The sequence below is a fragment of the Bos javanicus genome, chromosome 29 (genome assembly GCF_032452875.1).
Source record: "Bos javanicus breed banteng chromosome 29, ARS-OSU_banteng_1.0, whole genome shotgun sequence".
NCBI lineage: Eukaryota > Metazoa > Chordata > Mammalia > Artiodactyla > Bovidae > Bos > Bos javanicus.
The window spans coordinates 45,427,002-45,443,138 of NC_083896.1; the positions used below are offsets into that span (position 1 = coordinate 45,427,002).

Here is a 16,137-nt window from a genome sequence, read left to right on the forward strand (position 1 = left end):
CTTTGTCTCGGGAAATCAGGCGCTCAGGCCTCCGTGAGGGTTGCTGAAAGCACGCCTTCCCCTGCTGCTTGGACGCCAGAGGAGCAGGAGGCTCCCCCGTGGGGAGGTCATCCCAAGGACCAATGCCCTCAGGCTGTCAGGGCGGCTCTGAGAAGGGGCCCTGAGCCCCCCTGGCCGGGAGAATGGCCGTCAGGAGTCTCAAGGAAGGCCACTCAGGAGTGTCGCTAAGCTGTCTCAGCAAGATCAAGGCAAGAGGGCACAAGTCCCTCAGGGCAAGAGGGACAAGTCACTCCACTCGTGTCTGACTCTTTGCGACCCCATGGACTGTAGCCTGCCAGGCTCCTCTGTCCATGGGATTCTCCAGACAAGGATTCTGGAGTGGGTTGCCATTTTCTTCTCCACAGGATCTTCCTGACCCAGGAATCAAGCTTACATCTCTTATGTCTCCTGCACTGGCCGGCGAGTTCTTCTTTACCACCAGCACCACCTGGCAAGAGAAATAAGGCCAAAAAAAGGTGGATAAGACCCAAAGAGCCTTCCTGGTAGTAGAAACAGCATATGGAAAAGGGCAGGAGTGGAAAAACCTTGGTCAACTTATCAGCCTTGCTAGAGCAAACTCAGGGAGAATGGGGAGAAGGGAACCAGAGCAAGGGCTTGGAGGGGAGATGGGCCAGGTGCATTCAGTGAGCGCCGGTGCCCGGCCTGCAACCCTGCAGACTCAAGAGGCAGGGACTGTTGTCTGCTTCTTCTTCTTCTTTTTTTTTTTGCAGATGTGGAAACTGAAACTCAGAGAGGTTAGGTAACTAGCCCAAGGTCACACAGCCAGAGCATCTCAGAGCTGGGGTTCGAGCTCAAGCTCTCTGGCTCTTGAACTTAGGACTCAACTACTAAACCACACTGCCTCCTTCCCCAGCTTCTCAAGGGCGGGGTTGAGGGGCAGCAGAGACGCCCCTCCGGATCCCAGGCTGCTCTGGTTTCCCCCTCTCCTGTCCTGGAAGATCACAGCAAGCATGGGAGAAGGAGAATCTGGGCCAGGGAGCAGAAGGGGGGCACTGGGGGAGGGTTCCCAGGAGGCCTGCCCACCTCAGGGCCTAAGTGAAGAGCTTCTGTAGAATTCCTGCCCCCCACCCCCCCACGCCCAGTAGACAGTGGTAACAGGCCCTGCAGGAGCTCAGAAAGAGTGAAATCAGGGAAGACTTCCTGGAGGAGACGGCAGAGTGGGAAGGACTGAGCGCGTGGAGGAGGGAGAGAGCCTCAAGGCAGGGAAACCACCTGCGCAGGTGTCTGGGGAGCCAGACGGCCAGCTGGGGCTGGAAAGGCCAGGTGGGGCTGAGCTGGGGAGGCTTCCTGTCCAGGGTGAGTCTGAATGTCCTTGGCCAGCTGGCAGTGAGGTCCTGGGCGGGAGCGGGCCAGAGGGAAGGAGACCAGGGGCGGGGGCGGGGCACCCTAAGCAGCTTTGGGGGTCATGAAGAGGAATGTGAGCAAGCCCTGCTCTCCCCACTGCTTTTAGGTCATTCAGCAGGGCCCAAACCATGATCCTCCTGTCTCTTCCTGCCCCTTCCTCCCCTCCCACCCCGCCTTCCCCTGCTCCTCCAGCCCCAGGCCTCAAGGGTGCCAAGCCCCCTCTGTCTGGGAGCCCTCAGGGATAGGCCGAGCCCCACCCAAGAGGCCAGGTGTGCAGGTCGCCCGCCTGACAGCGGCAGTGGGGGGCCAGGCCTGCACGTGGGAGGGGCGGGAGGAGCCGGCAGCAGCCACGGGTGACAGCGGCTCAGACTCTCCCTTCCTCTCTCCGCCCTGTCGCCTACGCCTGCAGACACCTGAAGGGCAGACCAAAAAGCCAAATGCACACTCAGGCTGGGCCACAGGGCTGCCTCACTCTCCACCCCTCCCACCCCACTATCAACCTTCCCGTCCCAGCCAGAGGGATCAGTAATAGCAAAGCAGGGACGAGAGGCCTGTGCCTCCAGCCCTGAGCTCCAGTTAAATGGCGACCGGAATTGTGTGGGTCTGGGGAGGCCAGACCCAAGGAAACTTAGGACAAGAAGCCCTTCTGGGTTCCACGTGCCACAGACTGAGTCTGCTGCTTACTTGTTGTGAGACAAATTCCTTCCCCTCAAGAGCCTCAATTTCCCCATCTGAAGAATGGGCATATTGGTCAAGAAGGTCTCTGAAGGCACCCGCACCCCCACATACCAGTTGTGGGATCTTGGGCAAATTATCTGTCTCCTTTGGGCCTCAGTTTCCTCATTCATCAAAGGAGGATAGGAATTAAACACATTTCATAGGAATTCTCCAAGCCAGAATACTAGAGTGGATAGCCTTTCCTTTCTCCAGGGAATCTTCCCAACCCAGGGATCGAATCCAGGTCTCCTGCGTTGCAGGAGGATTCTTTACCAGCTGAGCCACATAGGAAGCTCATGAAATGCGACAGGTCAAGTGTCTGGCACACAGTGGGTGCTCAGTAAACGTTGAGACCAAGGCTTTGGGTGGAGGGGTCCTGGAGCTCTGGGATCTGGTGTTTGGGATGAAAAGGACTTGCGGGGGGTACATTGGGAGGTTTGAAGAGCAAAGCATCTGTGTCCCCTGCCAAGACATCCCAAAGGGCAGGACGCAGGACCACGCCTCTGAAGTTCCACCTCCTCTGACACCCACTCCAGGTGCCTCCACCCGGCTCCATGAACGCCCCACACTGCAAGCCAGGAACACCAAGCAGTGCCCGCAGCCCTGCGTATTGTCGGTGCAGGGAGCAGAGTGGCCACACGGGGGCAGCAGAGACTCGGCCCCGACAGCAGGGAGTTCCGGTCTCACTGAGGCCGGGGGTGGGCCGTCGGAAAATGGGGCAGATGGGCCAGGGCCATGGGGGGTCCTTGGAGCAGATGGGGGCCGGAGGGTAATCACCTGTCTGCTGACCCCGCGCTCAGGTCATGTTCTGAATTCACTCAGCCAAGCAACTGTTGTTTCTTCATTTATTTCTTTGGTTTATTCTTTTGCATCAGCCCATCTTCCTTTCTTTGTCTCTCCCTTGCTCCTTCACTTGCCTTCCTTTTCCCTGTTTGTCCAGCCAGTCAACTGGACATAACATCCTGAGCCACGGCTAGGTTCCAGTCTGGGGCAGGACTCCCATCTAGGGGACAGAGGTGGGTGGGCCTCAGTCCCTGCCACTGAGGTGCTCAGGGCTCGGCTGGGAGAGCCTGCTTGGCTATTACATTTGAAGGAAGGACTTCCACCTCAGGCCGAGGACCTGGGGTCTGCAGGTCAATGACCCACTGAGCAGGGTGCTGGAGGATTCTGGGCCTGGGACTGCTGGGCCTCAAAGGGCTGTCACCCACAAGCTGGTGGTGAACAGCAGCCACAGAAAACTGTAAAACAGCAAACAGTACCCTTTTCAGGCCAACTGTGACCTGGGCCACCTCTTCATCCAAAACAAGCCCCAAGAAAACAGCACCATCCTGGGCCCAGCAATGTCTGAGATTTGGGGAAATTCCCTGGCAGCAGGGCAGACTCTCTGGCCAGTGACTAAATCTCCCTCTGGCAGAAGCAGGAGCATAGAGTGAGAGTGAACCCCTGGGTTTAACATCAGGGGACGTGGGTTGAAATCTTGGCTCAGGATCGTGCTAGCCTGACACAAGCCACTGCCTTTCTCTGAGCTTCAGTTCCCAGATCTGCAGAATGGGGGAATCCAATCCCTCACTCTGCCCAGCTCACAGTCTGAGCACTAGAGGAAATGATGCATATGAGGTGTGATGTTGGGAGAAAGCCCGGCTCTGCAGTCAGAACCGGGTTCCAGTTACAGCACTGCCTCACGCTGGCTGTGGATCTTAGACAAGAGCTTAAACCTCTTTGGGCCTCAAGTGCCCCATCTGTAAAATGGGGCTAACACTCCCCACCTGCTAGGGGACAGAAGAGCCTCCACATGGTCGGCAGTCCATTGATGGGCGCTGTTACTATTAGGAAATGTTCAGTGAAACTCTAAAGCATGACACACATCAAGAATGTCATTAGAGTGATTATCCCCATAGCAACAAAAGCCAAACACCTCTGCCTGACTCTTAGCTCCCTCCACCCCTAGTCTGGCCCCACCTGCCTCCCAGCCTTGCCACCCAACGCCTGATGACAGCAGTCATCAGGGGAGCCTAGGGGATGACGAGGCCGACAGCTGATTGTTGGGGGTGGGGTTCCTCCCCACCACTCCTTGGGGCGGGGAGCCCTGATCAGTGGCTACACACCCAGTCCGGTGCCAAGTCACTGCCCAGCCCTTTGGCAGTTTCGGGGAGGAAGGGGCAACTGACGGGTGGGAGGGGAAGTCCTGGGGTGCTCCCTCCATCCAGGTGAGGCTTCATTCGGCCTGCTGACTGTGGCCCTGGCTGAGCCTGGAACAGGAGTCAGCGGCCTGGACTCTGCTGCTCAGCAGAGGGGTGGTGACTCTTGACCTAGCTGCCTCTTTGGGCCATGGTGAGGTTTAAGGGGGCTGAGAGTGGTTTTTCACCTCCTGGCTTTGAACTGCTTGAGGAATGATGTCATGACCTGTGTGGGGGAAGGTGAAAAACCCCGAGACTCCTGCCCTCTGTTTCTCTGAGCTTCAGTGGAAACAGTCCATGATCTGGGGCGGCCTTTGTGCCCATCTTATAAATATATATTTCAATTCTGGCTGCTAATAGGAGTAGGAGGCCTTCCCAGATGTCACTAGTGGTAAAGAATCTACCTGCCAATCCAGAAGACGACGCAGTTGGATTCCTGGGTCAGAAAGGTCCCTCAGAGGAGGAAAATGGCAACCCACTCCAGTATTCTTGCCTGAAAAATTCCATGGACAGAGGAGCCTGGCGGGCCACAGTCCATGGGTTCACACGATCGAGTGACTGAGCACGCGTAACTGGAGTAGGCGGTCAGGTGACAGGGAGTTTCCAGTTCAATTCGGTATTAATTCCTGGCACCCAAAGTGCTCCACTATCCAGGCCCCATTTAATCCTCAGATTCACCCCCAGGACCAGCTCCCTCATCCAACCTCACCCTTCATCATAGGGAAGAACTGCAGCACCCCCCGCCCCCCGCCCCCGCCACTGCAAACAACCCCCCACACACACCTCTATACCTTACACATGCTGTCCGCTCAGTTTGGAACCCTCTTCTCTTCCCCCATCTAACTGCATTTCGCTTTTTCCTCAAGACTCTGGCCCCTCTCTCGAACCACCCCCAGCCTGAGTGTGGGGCCCTCTTCCTGTCTCTCGTCCACTGCCTGTCCCTGCCACGGCTGGAGCTCTCATCACACCGATATGTCCCGCTTGTCTCCCGTTCTAGGCTGTGAGAGACGTTTTTTTTTTTTGTCTGCATCACGTCTTAGTTGCAGCATGCAGGGTCTTTCGTTGTGGCGCGAGGGGCTTAGTCGCCCCACATGTGGGATCTTAAGTTCCCCACCCAGGGATTGAACTCACATCCCTAGCATTGGAAGGCAGATTCTCAATCACTGAACCACCAGGGAAGTCCCTGTGAGAGACTTGAGCTTCTGCAGTTCAGGGTCCCCAAGCCCTTGAGCACAGGAAATAGCAAGAATTATACATGGCATCACCACCATGTACCGGACCCTGCTCTAAGCACTTTACAGATGGAAGGTTCCATCGCTTTCACCAGGCCATGCCCCAGGCAGAGGGGAGACCCACTGCTAGTGAGACTTCCTGGTACTGGCTGGGGGAGGGGAGGTCCAGCTGGCAGTGCCACGGACTCGCCCATAAGGGCCTGCCCGGGTCACCCCCTTCCCACCTTTCCTGGAACACCTGCAGGAGGGCTGTGGGGTGTTCTGTCTCCAGGGAGATGGGGGGAAGGGATGCATATTCATTCATTCACTCATTCATTCATCCACCAAAAGTCACCAGTTCCTGCTCCGGGCCCGCAGAGACTAGGCACTAGGGACCCCGTCCCTGCCCCCCACCAAGCTGGTGGGCCAACAGGGCTGACCCCCACCTCCCTGCTCGGCGAGAAGTGGGCCAGGAGCCTCGTCTGTCCCCGTCCATGGGGTCACTGCCCAACTACGAGTCTTCTCCGCATCAGACCGGGGTGCCCTCCTGAGGGACCTAGGCCGATCTGGGTCCTCCACTTCCTGCACCCTGAGCGCCCCACAGAGCAGAGATTCAAGAAGAGTTTGTCTCGGGCCGCCTGGGTCCCAGGCCGTGGGACGGGAGGGGCAGGGCCGCGGAATGTGCCCGGCCGGCCCCTCACCTGGGCCGCCTGCCGCCCGCACTTCCTCCCGCCGCCCCGCCCCTTCCACATTCCTGCCCCGCCGGCCCCGCGGCCGCCGCTCCGCGCGCCCCGGCCCTGCCTCCCTCCCTCCCTCCGTCCCTCCGCGCCCCGCGATGAAGGCGGCCCAGGCCCCGAGCGAGGAGGCGCCGGGCGGCGCGCGGTCGGTCAAGGTGGTCCTCGTGGGCGACGGCGGCTGCGGGAAGACGTCACTGCTGATGGTCTTCGCGGAGGGGGCCTTCCCCGAGGTGAGTGCGGCCCCCGGCGCCTCCTGCCCCCCGAGGAGGGAGGGACAGGCGCCCATCCTGCCTCCCCGCAGAGCCTGGGATCCAAGGCAGCTCTCACCGTGCCCCCAGGAGTGACTCAGTGGCATCGTCTGTAAAGTGCCAAGAACGGCACCTACCCGGGGGAGGTGTGCCGGGGCACTGACTTGGGCGGCCTGGGGACGTTGTGGGTCCTAAGAGAACCCTCGGTGGCACCCCTTGGCTAAGAGGACTGACCACTCTGGGTTGGTGAAGCTAGATCTCCTGGCTTCAAATCCTGGCTTCGGGACTCACAGCTGTGTGCCCTCAGGCAGGCCCCTTACCCTCTCTGTGCCTGTTGGCTCAACTGCATAATAGGAATAGCTGTGGTGCCCAGCTCTCAGGGTCGCAGCGATGAGTGAGTTCACACAAGTCAGGGGCTGAGCTGCAGCAGGAAGGACCCACTGAAAAGTGGCAAACGTTCTTCTTGGGAGACATCGCGTCTTCACCCAGCTCTTGCCCCTATGATGGCTGTCCTGTGGGCTCAGCCTTAGAGGGTCAGAACACAACCACCTCGTCAGACAGCTGGGTTGGCACCTCAGTCTCCCCCAGCTGGGGGCCACCGTGCCTTGCTCAGCCTCTGTGAGCCTCCGATCCCTCATGAGACCTCCCTGGGTGGAGAGACCCAAGGGTGGTGGTGAGGTAGCATTAAGGCAAGGCTAAGACATGGCCCCGGGTGGTACCTGGCATGTCGTCGATGCCTGGGCACGTGGACTGTCTTTCCCCCACCAGCATGCCCACCGCCTGTCCAGGAGGATTTGTCAGCCCCGGGGCAGGGTGAGACCCACCCACTGTGCGCCCCCTCAGCCCAGTTCCCCTGGAGCCCATGGGTCCCCTTGCAGCACCACCGCCCCCTCCAGTGGATCCCTGCACCCTCCGACCCGGGGGGACGGGGGGGCGGGGGTGGGAGTTGGATGGGGGAGGCTGGGGAGACCGGGCCTGCTAACGGAGTCAGCCTTTCTTTCCACTGTGGCAGCATCAAGCCAACTCTTGCTTTGTGGTTTTGGGAGCTGACGTCATGTCCTTTGGCCACTCACTTTTTTTTTTTAGTTGGGGGGAGGGATGTGTTTCCGGGCCCCCAGATGCTGCCTGTGAGAACCCAAACCCAACAATTATGGCAGAGTTGCGGGGAGCTCCACAGAGAAGCTGGGCGACCTGAGGCCTGGGAAAGGGGCCTGTGACAGGGGCCTGGATGGATGGGGGTGAGGGGGTGGGGGTACCTCATTGCCACTGTCCTGGGCTCTGAGACATCCTCAAGGGTGAGACCCATCCCGACTGCAGAGGCTGCAGTGTGGAAATAGGCGTTTCTGGCTGATGTGAACGAAGTGTGTGTTGAAGGGTGAAGGACACTCGGGATAGCCAGGGAAAGGGAGCACACGCCTGTCACCAGGGGGCCGGCCTGCCACCGGTCCTCCCGTTTGGAGACCCGCATTCCCAGGGACCCGTCTGCCTCCAGGCACAAGAGAGACACTTCATTTAAAGAAGCACAAGATCTGAGAGCGGAAAAGGCTTTCAGTTTATAGCTGGAAAGACAGTGGCCGGAGAGAAGAGTCTGGCCTCGGGGCACAGGGCCCGCCTGTGAGAGCCCTGGCCTAGAACCCAGGTCTTCCTGGCCGTGACCAGGATATCCTCCGCAGCCCAGAGCTTTGCGAGCCAGAGCAGCCTCCTCCTGTCCTGGCCTTGGACGCCTCCTCTTGACAGCCCTGCAAGCCCGGGGAGCCAACAGCTAGGAGACTTGGGATCCCACATGCCAGGCCTCCTGCCTGCAGTGAAGAGCAGGCTGGGATCTGGAGGGCCTCAGGGGTCTGGAGGGCTTCAGTGAGCCTTGTCTGGCTGTGGCCTGACCTTGAGTTCAGGGCTGGAGAGTAGAGAGAAAGCTCCCGAGGCAGGGGGACTCCTAGCTGGGCACTGGCCCCTGACACTTAGGGCAACAACCACAACCACAGGGCCAGAAGCCCAGGGCCCCCACAGCAGGTCAGGGTGGAACAGGGCAGGGCACGCCAGCTGACCTTCCAGGGCCAGCCGAGTTCCTCCTGGCCCCCGGCAGGGACTCCCATGAGTGTGCTTCCCCGGGGAAACTCCTGGGTCTCCTCTCTGGAGCTGTGTCTCCCATGCTATAATGGTCCATCTGTCTGTCTGTGAGCGCTGTGCGGTCAGACCCAAGCATGAGTCATCTGCCCTGGTCTAGCTGGGTCCAGCCTGTCTTTCTGCAGGAGGACGCCGCAGATAAGATTAGGTGCTTATTGGTCCTGCAGGCAGAGAGTGACCCTGCCTGGGGGGGGTCCAAAGAACAAGACAGAAGGTGTCGATGGAGTCTGCGGGATGACATTCCAGAGGGGAGAACCCAGTCCCACTCCGTGAATGGGGCTTTCCTGCTCAGCTCTGGTGCCAGGGGCTAGAGTGGGTGACCTCAGGAGAGACAGGTGAGGAGGGTCAGAGCCTAGCTCCTGGAGCCTGAGAGACCTGGCCCCATCCTCAGCCATCTGTCTAGTATGTTACCGTGGGCCAGTCACTTCCCCTCTCTGGGCCTCAGTGTCTTCAACAGGAAAATGCGGTGAGGGGAACTTCCCTGGCGGTCCAGTGGTTAGAACCACACGCTGTCACTGCGGGAGACGCAGGTTCAATCCTTGGTCAAGGAACTAAGATCCCACATGTGGAGTGAGGCCAAAAAAGAGAAAATGGGGATAGTGTCGACTTTCTAAGGTTACCAGGATCAGAGATGGTGCAGGTAAAGAGCCTCGCAGAGCAGATCCCTCGAGAATGTGGGTGACGGTGTTATCTCCACAGACACTTGCAGAGTCCAGAAGTGTGGCTCCCAAGAACTTCACGGCAGGTCGCCCTGCGCCTCAGATCAGGAGGGGTCCTGCCACGGTGGGCAGCCCAGCTGGGAGCTCTACAGATGTCAGCACCTCCACGGTGACAGGCTGGGGAGGGGCTGGGGAAGGGGCACCTCCTGGAGGGGTGGATGCTGCCCCTGGCGCCCAGTTTCCTAAGCGGTGGGCGTTTGACCTCGCCTGCCAGCCGGCCTTCGCTGTCACACACAGATACTCGCCTCCTTTAACCAGCGAGGGCACTGGCCCAAGGTCACACAGTGAGTGCCAGAGCCCGTCCTAAGCCAGGTGCATCTCATTCCAAAGCCTGTGCTCCTTGGACTTCTCTGGTGGTCCAGTGGTTAAGACTCTACTCTTCCATCACAGGAGGTGCAGGTTTGATCCCTCGTTGGGGAACTAAGATTCTACATGCTGTGTGGCACAGCCAAAAAAAAAGAAAGCCAGCGTTCATAGCCACCATGGCACATGTCACACTGTCCCCTACCAGGCCTGAGAGGAGGGGGCAAGGAGGGGGCATGGGAAGGAGGGGGCAGCCCTAGTCTGAGTAGAGGAAGTGCCAGTGACTAGAGTCCAGGGTGGCTGACCCCAGGGCCACCCTTGACTTCTCCATCCTGCCTGGTTGCCTGCTCTGTGACCCACCTTTCTCCCCACCCTCCCCACCGCCGCTTCCTAAGTGCCCTTGAAGGACGTTGCTGACCCTCTGCTGAGGGACTGCCCTTCCCAGTGGCCAGGTCCTGACTCAGAGGACCAGCACGCAGGCAGCCTTGAAGTCCTCCTGAGTCACGGGCAGGTGGGGGCCCCACCTGGCATGGGAAGAGGGAAAAACAGGGTCCCCCCGGGCTATGGTCCCACTGCCCAGCCCTGAGCAAGGGGGCAAGACTTGGCTACCCAGAAGGCAAGGGGGCCAGCATGCCGCTTAGTGCAAAGGGCTTGTGGTGTGAAAACCTGCCCCCTGTTGCTCGGCTCCCCTCTGCACAAGCTCCCCTCTTCCTTCCTGCACTTATGTAAAAGCCCCTCCTGCTCCCACTCATCTGGCCTTTGTGGAGAGGGGGCGAGCTCAGGCTTAGCGGGCCTGGGGTGGAGGGGCCCCTGGCTGGGTGACCTCCACCTGAGGCAAGGCAGGGCAGGTAAGAGAGACAGAAATGGGAGCATCCTGGTTGGATTATGAGAGGTTGAGAGGCAAAAGAGGGGACCTCCCCCACCCCCGAAAGCTAGGAGCTCCCCAGGCTAGGCAGTGAGTCTCTATTACTTGTTCCTGAATGTCCAGAATCAGACCCGGAGAAGGTGCTCGTGAATGAATGAATGAATAAGTGAATGAACAAACGTAGGTTAATGTCATTCTAGGAGGCAGGGACAGCAGGAAGGAAGGCTCAGAAATGGGATAGTCTGGATGAGGACAAAGATAAAAATAGCGGTCCTGGCACCTGTAGAATGTTAGTCTGTACCAGGCCCTGGGCTCGGGGCTCCATGTGAAGCTCCTTACAGCAGCACCTGCGGTGGGTGCTCCAGGAGACCCACTCTACAGTCTCGGAGGGGCCCAGGGAGGTTCAGTGCCTCGACGGGGCAGGGGGCACACAGCTGCAAAGTGGCCGCAACGCCACCAGCCAGCTCCCTCCCAGAAACCATCCGCTCTGCTGACTGCCAAAGGGGCTGTGCCGTGCGCATTCGTGGGCTCTGACCTGGTTGCCAGGACCACCGCCCTTCAGAAGCTGCCCTCTTAACCACCCCCAACCCCTTCTTCCCCAGAGCTACACCCCCACGGTGTTTGAGCGGCTCGGCGTGAATCTGCAGGTGAAGGGCAAACCCGTCCACCTCCAAATCTGGGACACGGCAGGTGGGTGCAGGGCTGGGGGAGGGGCAGGGTGGGAGGAGGGACCCTACCCCCTTCCTTCTGAACCAGGGAGGCCAAGCAGTCTCCAGGGGACGGGTGTTGGCCTGAACCCTCCTCACTGTAGCCCCCTGACCCAGAGCAGCCAACGGGGTCCTGGAGACGAGGCGGAACTCTTGGCTCTCAAGAGGCAGACTGTTTCTGGCCTCCTGAGCGTTCCACCCTGGCTTTAGCTCCTATAAGATTGTTCGACCTTGACTTCTGACCCCCAGCCTCCTGACCTTGCCCACAAGAAGGTTCAGAGTCAAGTACATCAGAACTCAAAGCTAGGAGACTTCCCTGGCAGGCCAGTAGTTAACGACTGTGCCTTCCACTGCAGGGCCTGGGTTTGATCCCTGGTCAGGGAACTAAGATCCCACAGGTCAAAAAAAAAAAAAAAAGAATTCAAAGCCAAACTCAGGGAATCCCACAACCCCCTTACCTTGTTGGGCTGTGACATCTTGGCCCAGGTCCCGCCTGCCTCTTTCTTCTCATCCCCCAGCTCCCCCAAGCCTAGGGCAAAGCAGGTTTCTGAGTGGGGGCCTCAGAAACCCCCTACTCCTGCCAGAGCAGGGCTCTCTCAGCAAGTGGTCTCACCCAGGTGGGGGCTGGCACATCCCACAGGCCGGCCAGGGGGACACGGCCCCAAGGGGATCATTCACGGGCTGGACTCTGAGGCACGGAACTAGGCCCTGGTCTAGTTCACCTGCTCAGCTCACACCCTCCCCTGGTCTTGGTTGGGGTGACCTCTCTGATGTTGGGGACGTGCTGACAGTGGGCAGGAGATCTGGAGGGAGTGACCGCCCCCCACCCTACCAGGGCAAGTGGACTATGACCGCCTGCGGCCCCTGTTCTACCCTGATGCCAGCGTCCTGCTCCTCTGCTTTGATGTCACCAGTCCACACAGCTTCGACAACATCTCTAACCGGGTAGGTGGCAGCGGGGTGGAGGTGGGGATGGACAGGGAGGCAAAGCCCCATAGCCAGGCCACTCCGCTCCGCCCCTGCCCTGGATCCAGCTGACTGTCAGAACCTGGCAGGCCCTGGATGATGTGTGGTCCAATGTGTTTGGCGTAACCGTGGGGAAACGGAGGTCCAGAGCGGCTTACCCAAGGTCCCACAGGGATCTGGTGGCAGGGTCTGGACGAGACTCTGGTCCCCATCCAGTACTTCCTGCCTGCCCATGCTGCAGACTCAGAATGCTGAGGCCTTTCCACCATGACTCTGCCTAAGGATGCAGGGCGACCCAGAGACCCCTGCCTCTCCCCAGCCCCGGCCTGTCCGAGGTCACAGGAACTGCCAGCCTCCCGCAACGTGGCCGCTGGCTCCCAGTGGCCGCCCAGGACATCCGCTGATCATGGTAGAGGTCCCCAGGGCTGCTCACAGGTGGTGGGGACATGGTCCCTGGAGTTCCTCTGTTCCAGCCAGCAGCTCCTACCGCCAGCGCCTCCAGGCGTGTGTGAAGGGCGTGCTGCAGGGTCCGTCAGAGCACAACCAGTGACAGCTGTAGTAACAATAACCACAACGATGGCAGTGTTTACTGAGGACTTAATACGGGCAGGTACAGTTCTGGGCACTGACATACTTACTTAGCTAACCTAGAAATGTTATAGAGGAGCTTCCCTGGTGGTCTCGTGATTAACACTCTGCACTTCTACTGCAGAGGGCGCAGGTTCAATCCCTGGTTGGGGAACTTAGATCCTGCATACCCCACAGTATAACCAGAAAGTGGAAAAAAACAAAAACAAACAATTTACGGAGCAGATACTATCGTTCCCAGAGCGGGGCCCTTGCTCCAAGATACGCATCTATTAACGTGGTAACCCTGGGACTTGAACCAGTCTGCTCCATGCAGACTGGTATGCATTTGGAAGGTACCTCTATGTGCCAGGACTGTTCTAGGCACCAAGGCTGGGACCAGGGTACCGGCAGAGGGGATGGTGAGAGGTGAGTGGGTACCGAATCTGGAAGGTAGAACCAAACCACCAGGGTTTGCAGATGGATTGGACATGGGTGGGAGAGAGACATTTGCTCAGAGCGCCTGGAAGGTAGACTTGCCGTTTCCCAAGACGAGGAGGAGCAGGCTGAGGGCAGGGAGGTGGGCAGTGGAGGCCCCTTGGACATCCCGGTGGAGGGGCAGGCAGAAGTCTGAGTCTGCGGTTCCTGAGAGAGGACAGGGCTGGGCAGATCCATTTAGGAGCTGCTGGTGGGGAAGAGCTGTGGATTGGGGGTGGGAGGCGGAGGGGAGCTGTCACCTGGAGACCTGAGGACAACCAGGAGTGTGGGGCCCTGGGGCACCATGCCCACCAGCTTTCAGAGGATGGAATGATCGCTGATGCCAGGGCTTAGCTAGGATGAGGTCTGATGAGATGCCCTGTTGGACTTAGCAAAGCAGCGTCAGAGAGAAGACCCTTGTCAAGGGCAGTTTTGTGGATGGGAGGGTCGCTGGGACCCCACACAGGCCCCATATGTCTCCAGAAGCCAGACAGTTTGATGCCGGTTTTCCCCGAAACTGAGCTGGCGTGCGCTGCTGGTTCCAGGCTCCTGGGTTATAGTCCAGACTGAAATAACCCAGCCGTGAGGCCTCGCATTCCAGAGAGCAGCTGGCAGGACGGGAGTGCCCCCTCCGAAAGGCCAACAGCTGCTGCAAGCATTTCGTGAGCTGCTTTAGTTTTAGAGCCTCACTATTTATTTATGAATGTTGCCCCACTGGGGAGACGGTCCTGGGACCCCTTACCTTGCAGAGGTAGGATTCTAGAGTAGGTGGGGACAGGGCTCTGGGCGCCAACCTCTGGGTTCAGATTCTAACACTTCCGGTCTTGTGACCAAGGCCAAGTTACAGAGCCTCTCTGCGCCTCAGTGAGTGCATCTGTGCAGTGGGACTGATGATAGAACTTGCCTCACAGAGACAGGGGCTTCGTGTGCTCATTATGTGTAAAGTCTTAGCCTGGCTTGGAGTACCTTGTCTTCTTAGTGCCAGTGAGTTGTTCCCTTGCTCAGTCGCTCAGTCATGTCTGACTCTTTGCAGCCCCATGGACTGTAACCCGCCAGTGTCCTCTGTCCATGGAATTCTCCAGGCAAGAATACTGGAGCAGGTTGCCATTTCCTTCTTCAGGGGATCTTCCCTGACCCAGGGATTGAACCCATGTCTCCTGCATCGGCACTGCATTACCACTAGCGCCAAGAGTACTCCCTAAGCTGGCTGTGCTAAGTATCGTTGTCAGAGTTTACCTGGAGTTCAGGACAGCAGCCCACTCCCCTGATGGCTAACACACGTGTCCTCACCACCCCTCTCCCCACAGTGGTACCCAGAGGTGAATCACTTCTGCAAGGAGGTGCCCATCATCGTCGTGGGCTGCAAGACCGACCTGCGCAAGGACAAGATGCTGGTGAAGAAGCTGCGGAAAAACGGGTTGGAACCTGTGACCTACCACAGGGTAGGAGACGCAGCCTAGGGTGGGGTGGGGTGGGGGGCAGGAGAGGGCACCCCTGGGAGGATGCCACTCTGGCCCAGCCTCTCAGCACACACAGGATGTGGAGCAGGGTGGGGGGTGTTTGGGAAGCAGACGTGGTCAAGAACTGCCAGGCTTGGAAGTTTCCAGTGAGGATGGAGAGCAAGTGGAGTGCACATCAGATGGTCCTGCCCCCCTACTTCACAGCCAGGGGGACCCCTCCAACTCTTTAGTCTGCAGGCCCGTCTCTGTGGTACGCCTGGGTCAGGCTGGGAAGGTAATTAGTTGGTACCTGGAGAGGCAGAGATCTGGCCGAGAACTGAGGCAGGAAACTGTGTGAACCCATCAGGGTGCTTGGTCAGGCCAGGGGGCAGGAGCTGAGGGCGCCCTAAGAGAGCACGTCTGGGGTGGCAAGGGGCCCGGTGGGGGAGGGGGTGGCTGGACGCGAGGCCCCCGGCAGTGGCCAGCTGACAGCAGCCCTGTCTCACTCTCTGCTAGGGCCAGGAGATGGCGCGGGCCGTGGGCGCCGTGGCCTACCTCGAATGCTCGGCTCTGCTCCAGGAGAACGTCCACGCCGTCTTCCAGGAGGCAGCCGAGGTGGCCCTCAGCAGCCGCGGTCGCAACTTCTGGAGGCGGATCACCCGGAGCTTTTGTGTGGTGACCTGAGGGCCTGGGGCCCTCCCCGCCCGACTGCCCTAGCAGCACAGGAAGGAGCTGGTTGCTGACCTTCTGCCCAGTTGGCTGGGCCGGACCCAGTCCCCAGGCTGTGACCACCGAACTGTACCTCAAACAGATGGGCACCCCTGAGGCCAGCCCCCCTGACCCTGGGGCTGGGATCCTGGATTGCAGCAAAACCCCTCTGAGGCCTGAGGAAGGGGGGTCCCAGGCTCACCAGTCCTACGGAGGGCTGGTCCTGGAGACCCCTGACTCACTCCCATCTCCCAGCCCTGGACCACACATCCTGGAGCCGCCTGTGTGCCCTGGCGCCACCTTGTGGCTCTTCTTAGGGCTGTACCACCTCCCCCGCCCTTCACCCTGCCCATCCCAGCGGTAAACACGTTCAGATGACATCACTTGTCCATTGCGTCATGCCTCTTGTTTTGAAATGCCTTTACACACGTGTTCCATGTGGGGGATAAAAACACACCCTGTGTAGGCACTGGGTCCAGTATGACTACCTGGATCCAAACCAGGCTATCACTTTAGGACCTTGGGCAAGTTACCTGGGCCTCTTGCCTGTGAAAGAGGCGGGTGCCTGGCACACAGAGGGTGCTCACAAAAGGTTCACAAGTATCGCTTTTATTTATGATAAATACAATAGATATTATTCCATGGGTGTAATGTACATAGTACAGTCTATAATATTGTACAGAGTTCTCCAGAGAAACAGAACCAATGGGATATATATTCAGAGAGTGATTTTAAGGAATCGGCTTAAAAACACAATTTTGAGGACTG

The 16,137-nt window shown here is 58.9% G+C and overlaps 1 protein-coding gene across 1 annotated transcript; it reads left to right on the forward strand.

Moving 5' to 3' along the window:
* Positions 1-6,265: 6,265 nt before the first annotated feature.
* Positions 6,266-15,752, forward strand: RHOD (ras homolog family member D). The gene is made up of 5 exons (XM_061407134.1): positions 6,266-6,476; positions 11,108-11,195; positions 12,048-12,157; positions 14,530-14,664; positions 15,178-15,752. The coding sequence occupies exons 1-5, from the start codon at positions 6,345-6,347 to the stop codon at positions 15,343-15,345; spliced, it is 633 nt and encodes a 210-aa protein (XP_061263118.1). The 5' UTR covers positions 6,266-6,344; the 3' UTR covers positions 15,346-15,752.
* The last annotated feature ends 385 nt before the right edge of the window (positions 15,753-16,137 follow it).

Bases quoted from the DNA above. Each gene is read 5' to 3' on its own strand.
- RHOD (XM_061407134.1), top strand. From the start codon at position 6,345: ATGAAGGCGGCCCAGGCCCCGAGCGAGGAGGCGCCGGGCGGCGCGCGG. The intron at 11,196-12,047 runs GTGGGTGCAGGG...CCACCCTACCAG, and splicing joins CCAAATCTGGGACACGGCAG to GGCAAGTGGACTATGACCGC. The intron at 14,665-15,177 runs GTAGGAGACGCA...ACTCTCTGCTAG, and splicing joins AACCTGTGACCTACCACAGG to GGCCAGGAGATGGCGCGGGC.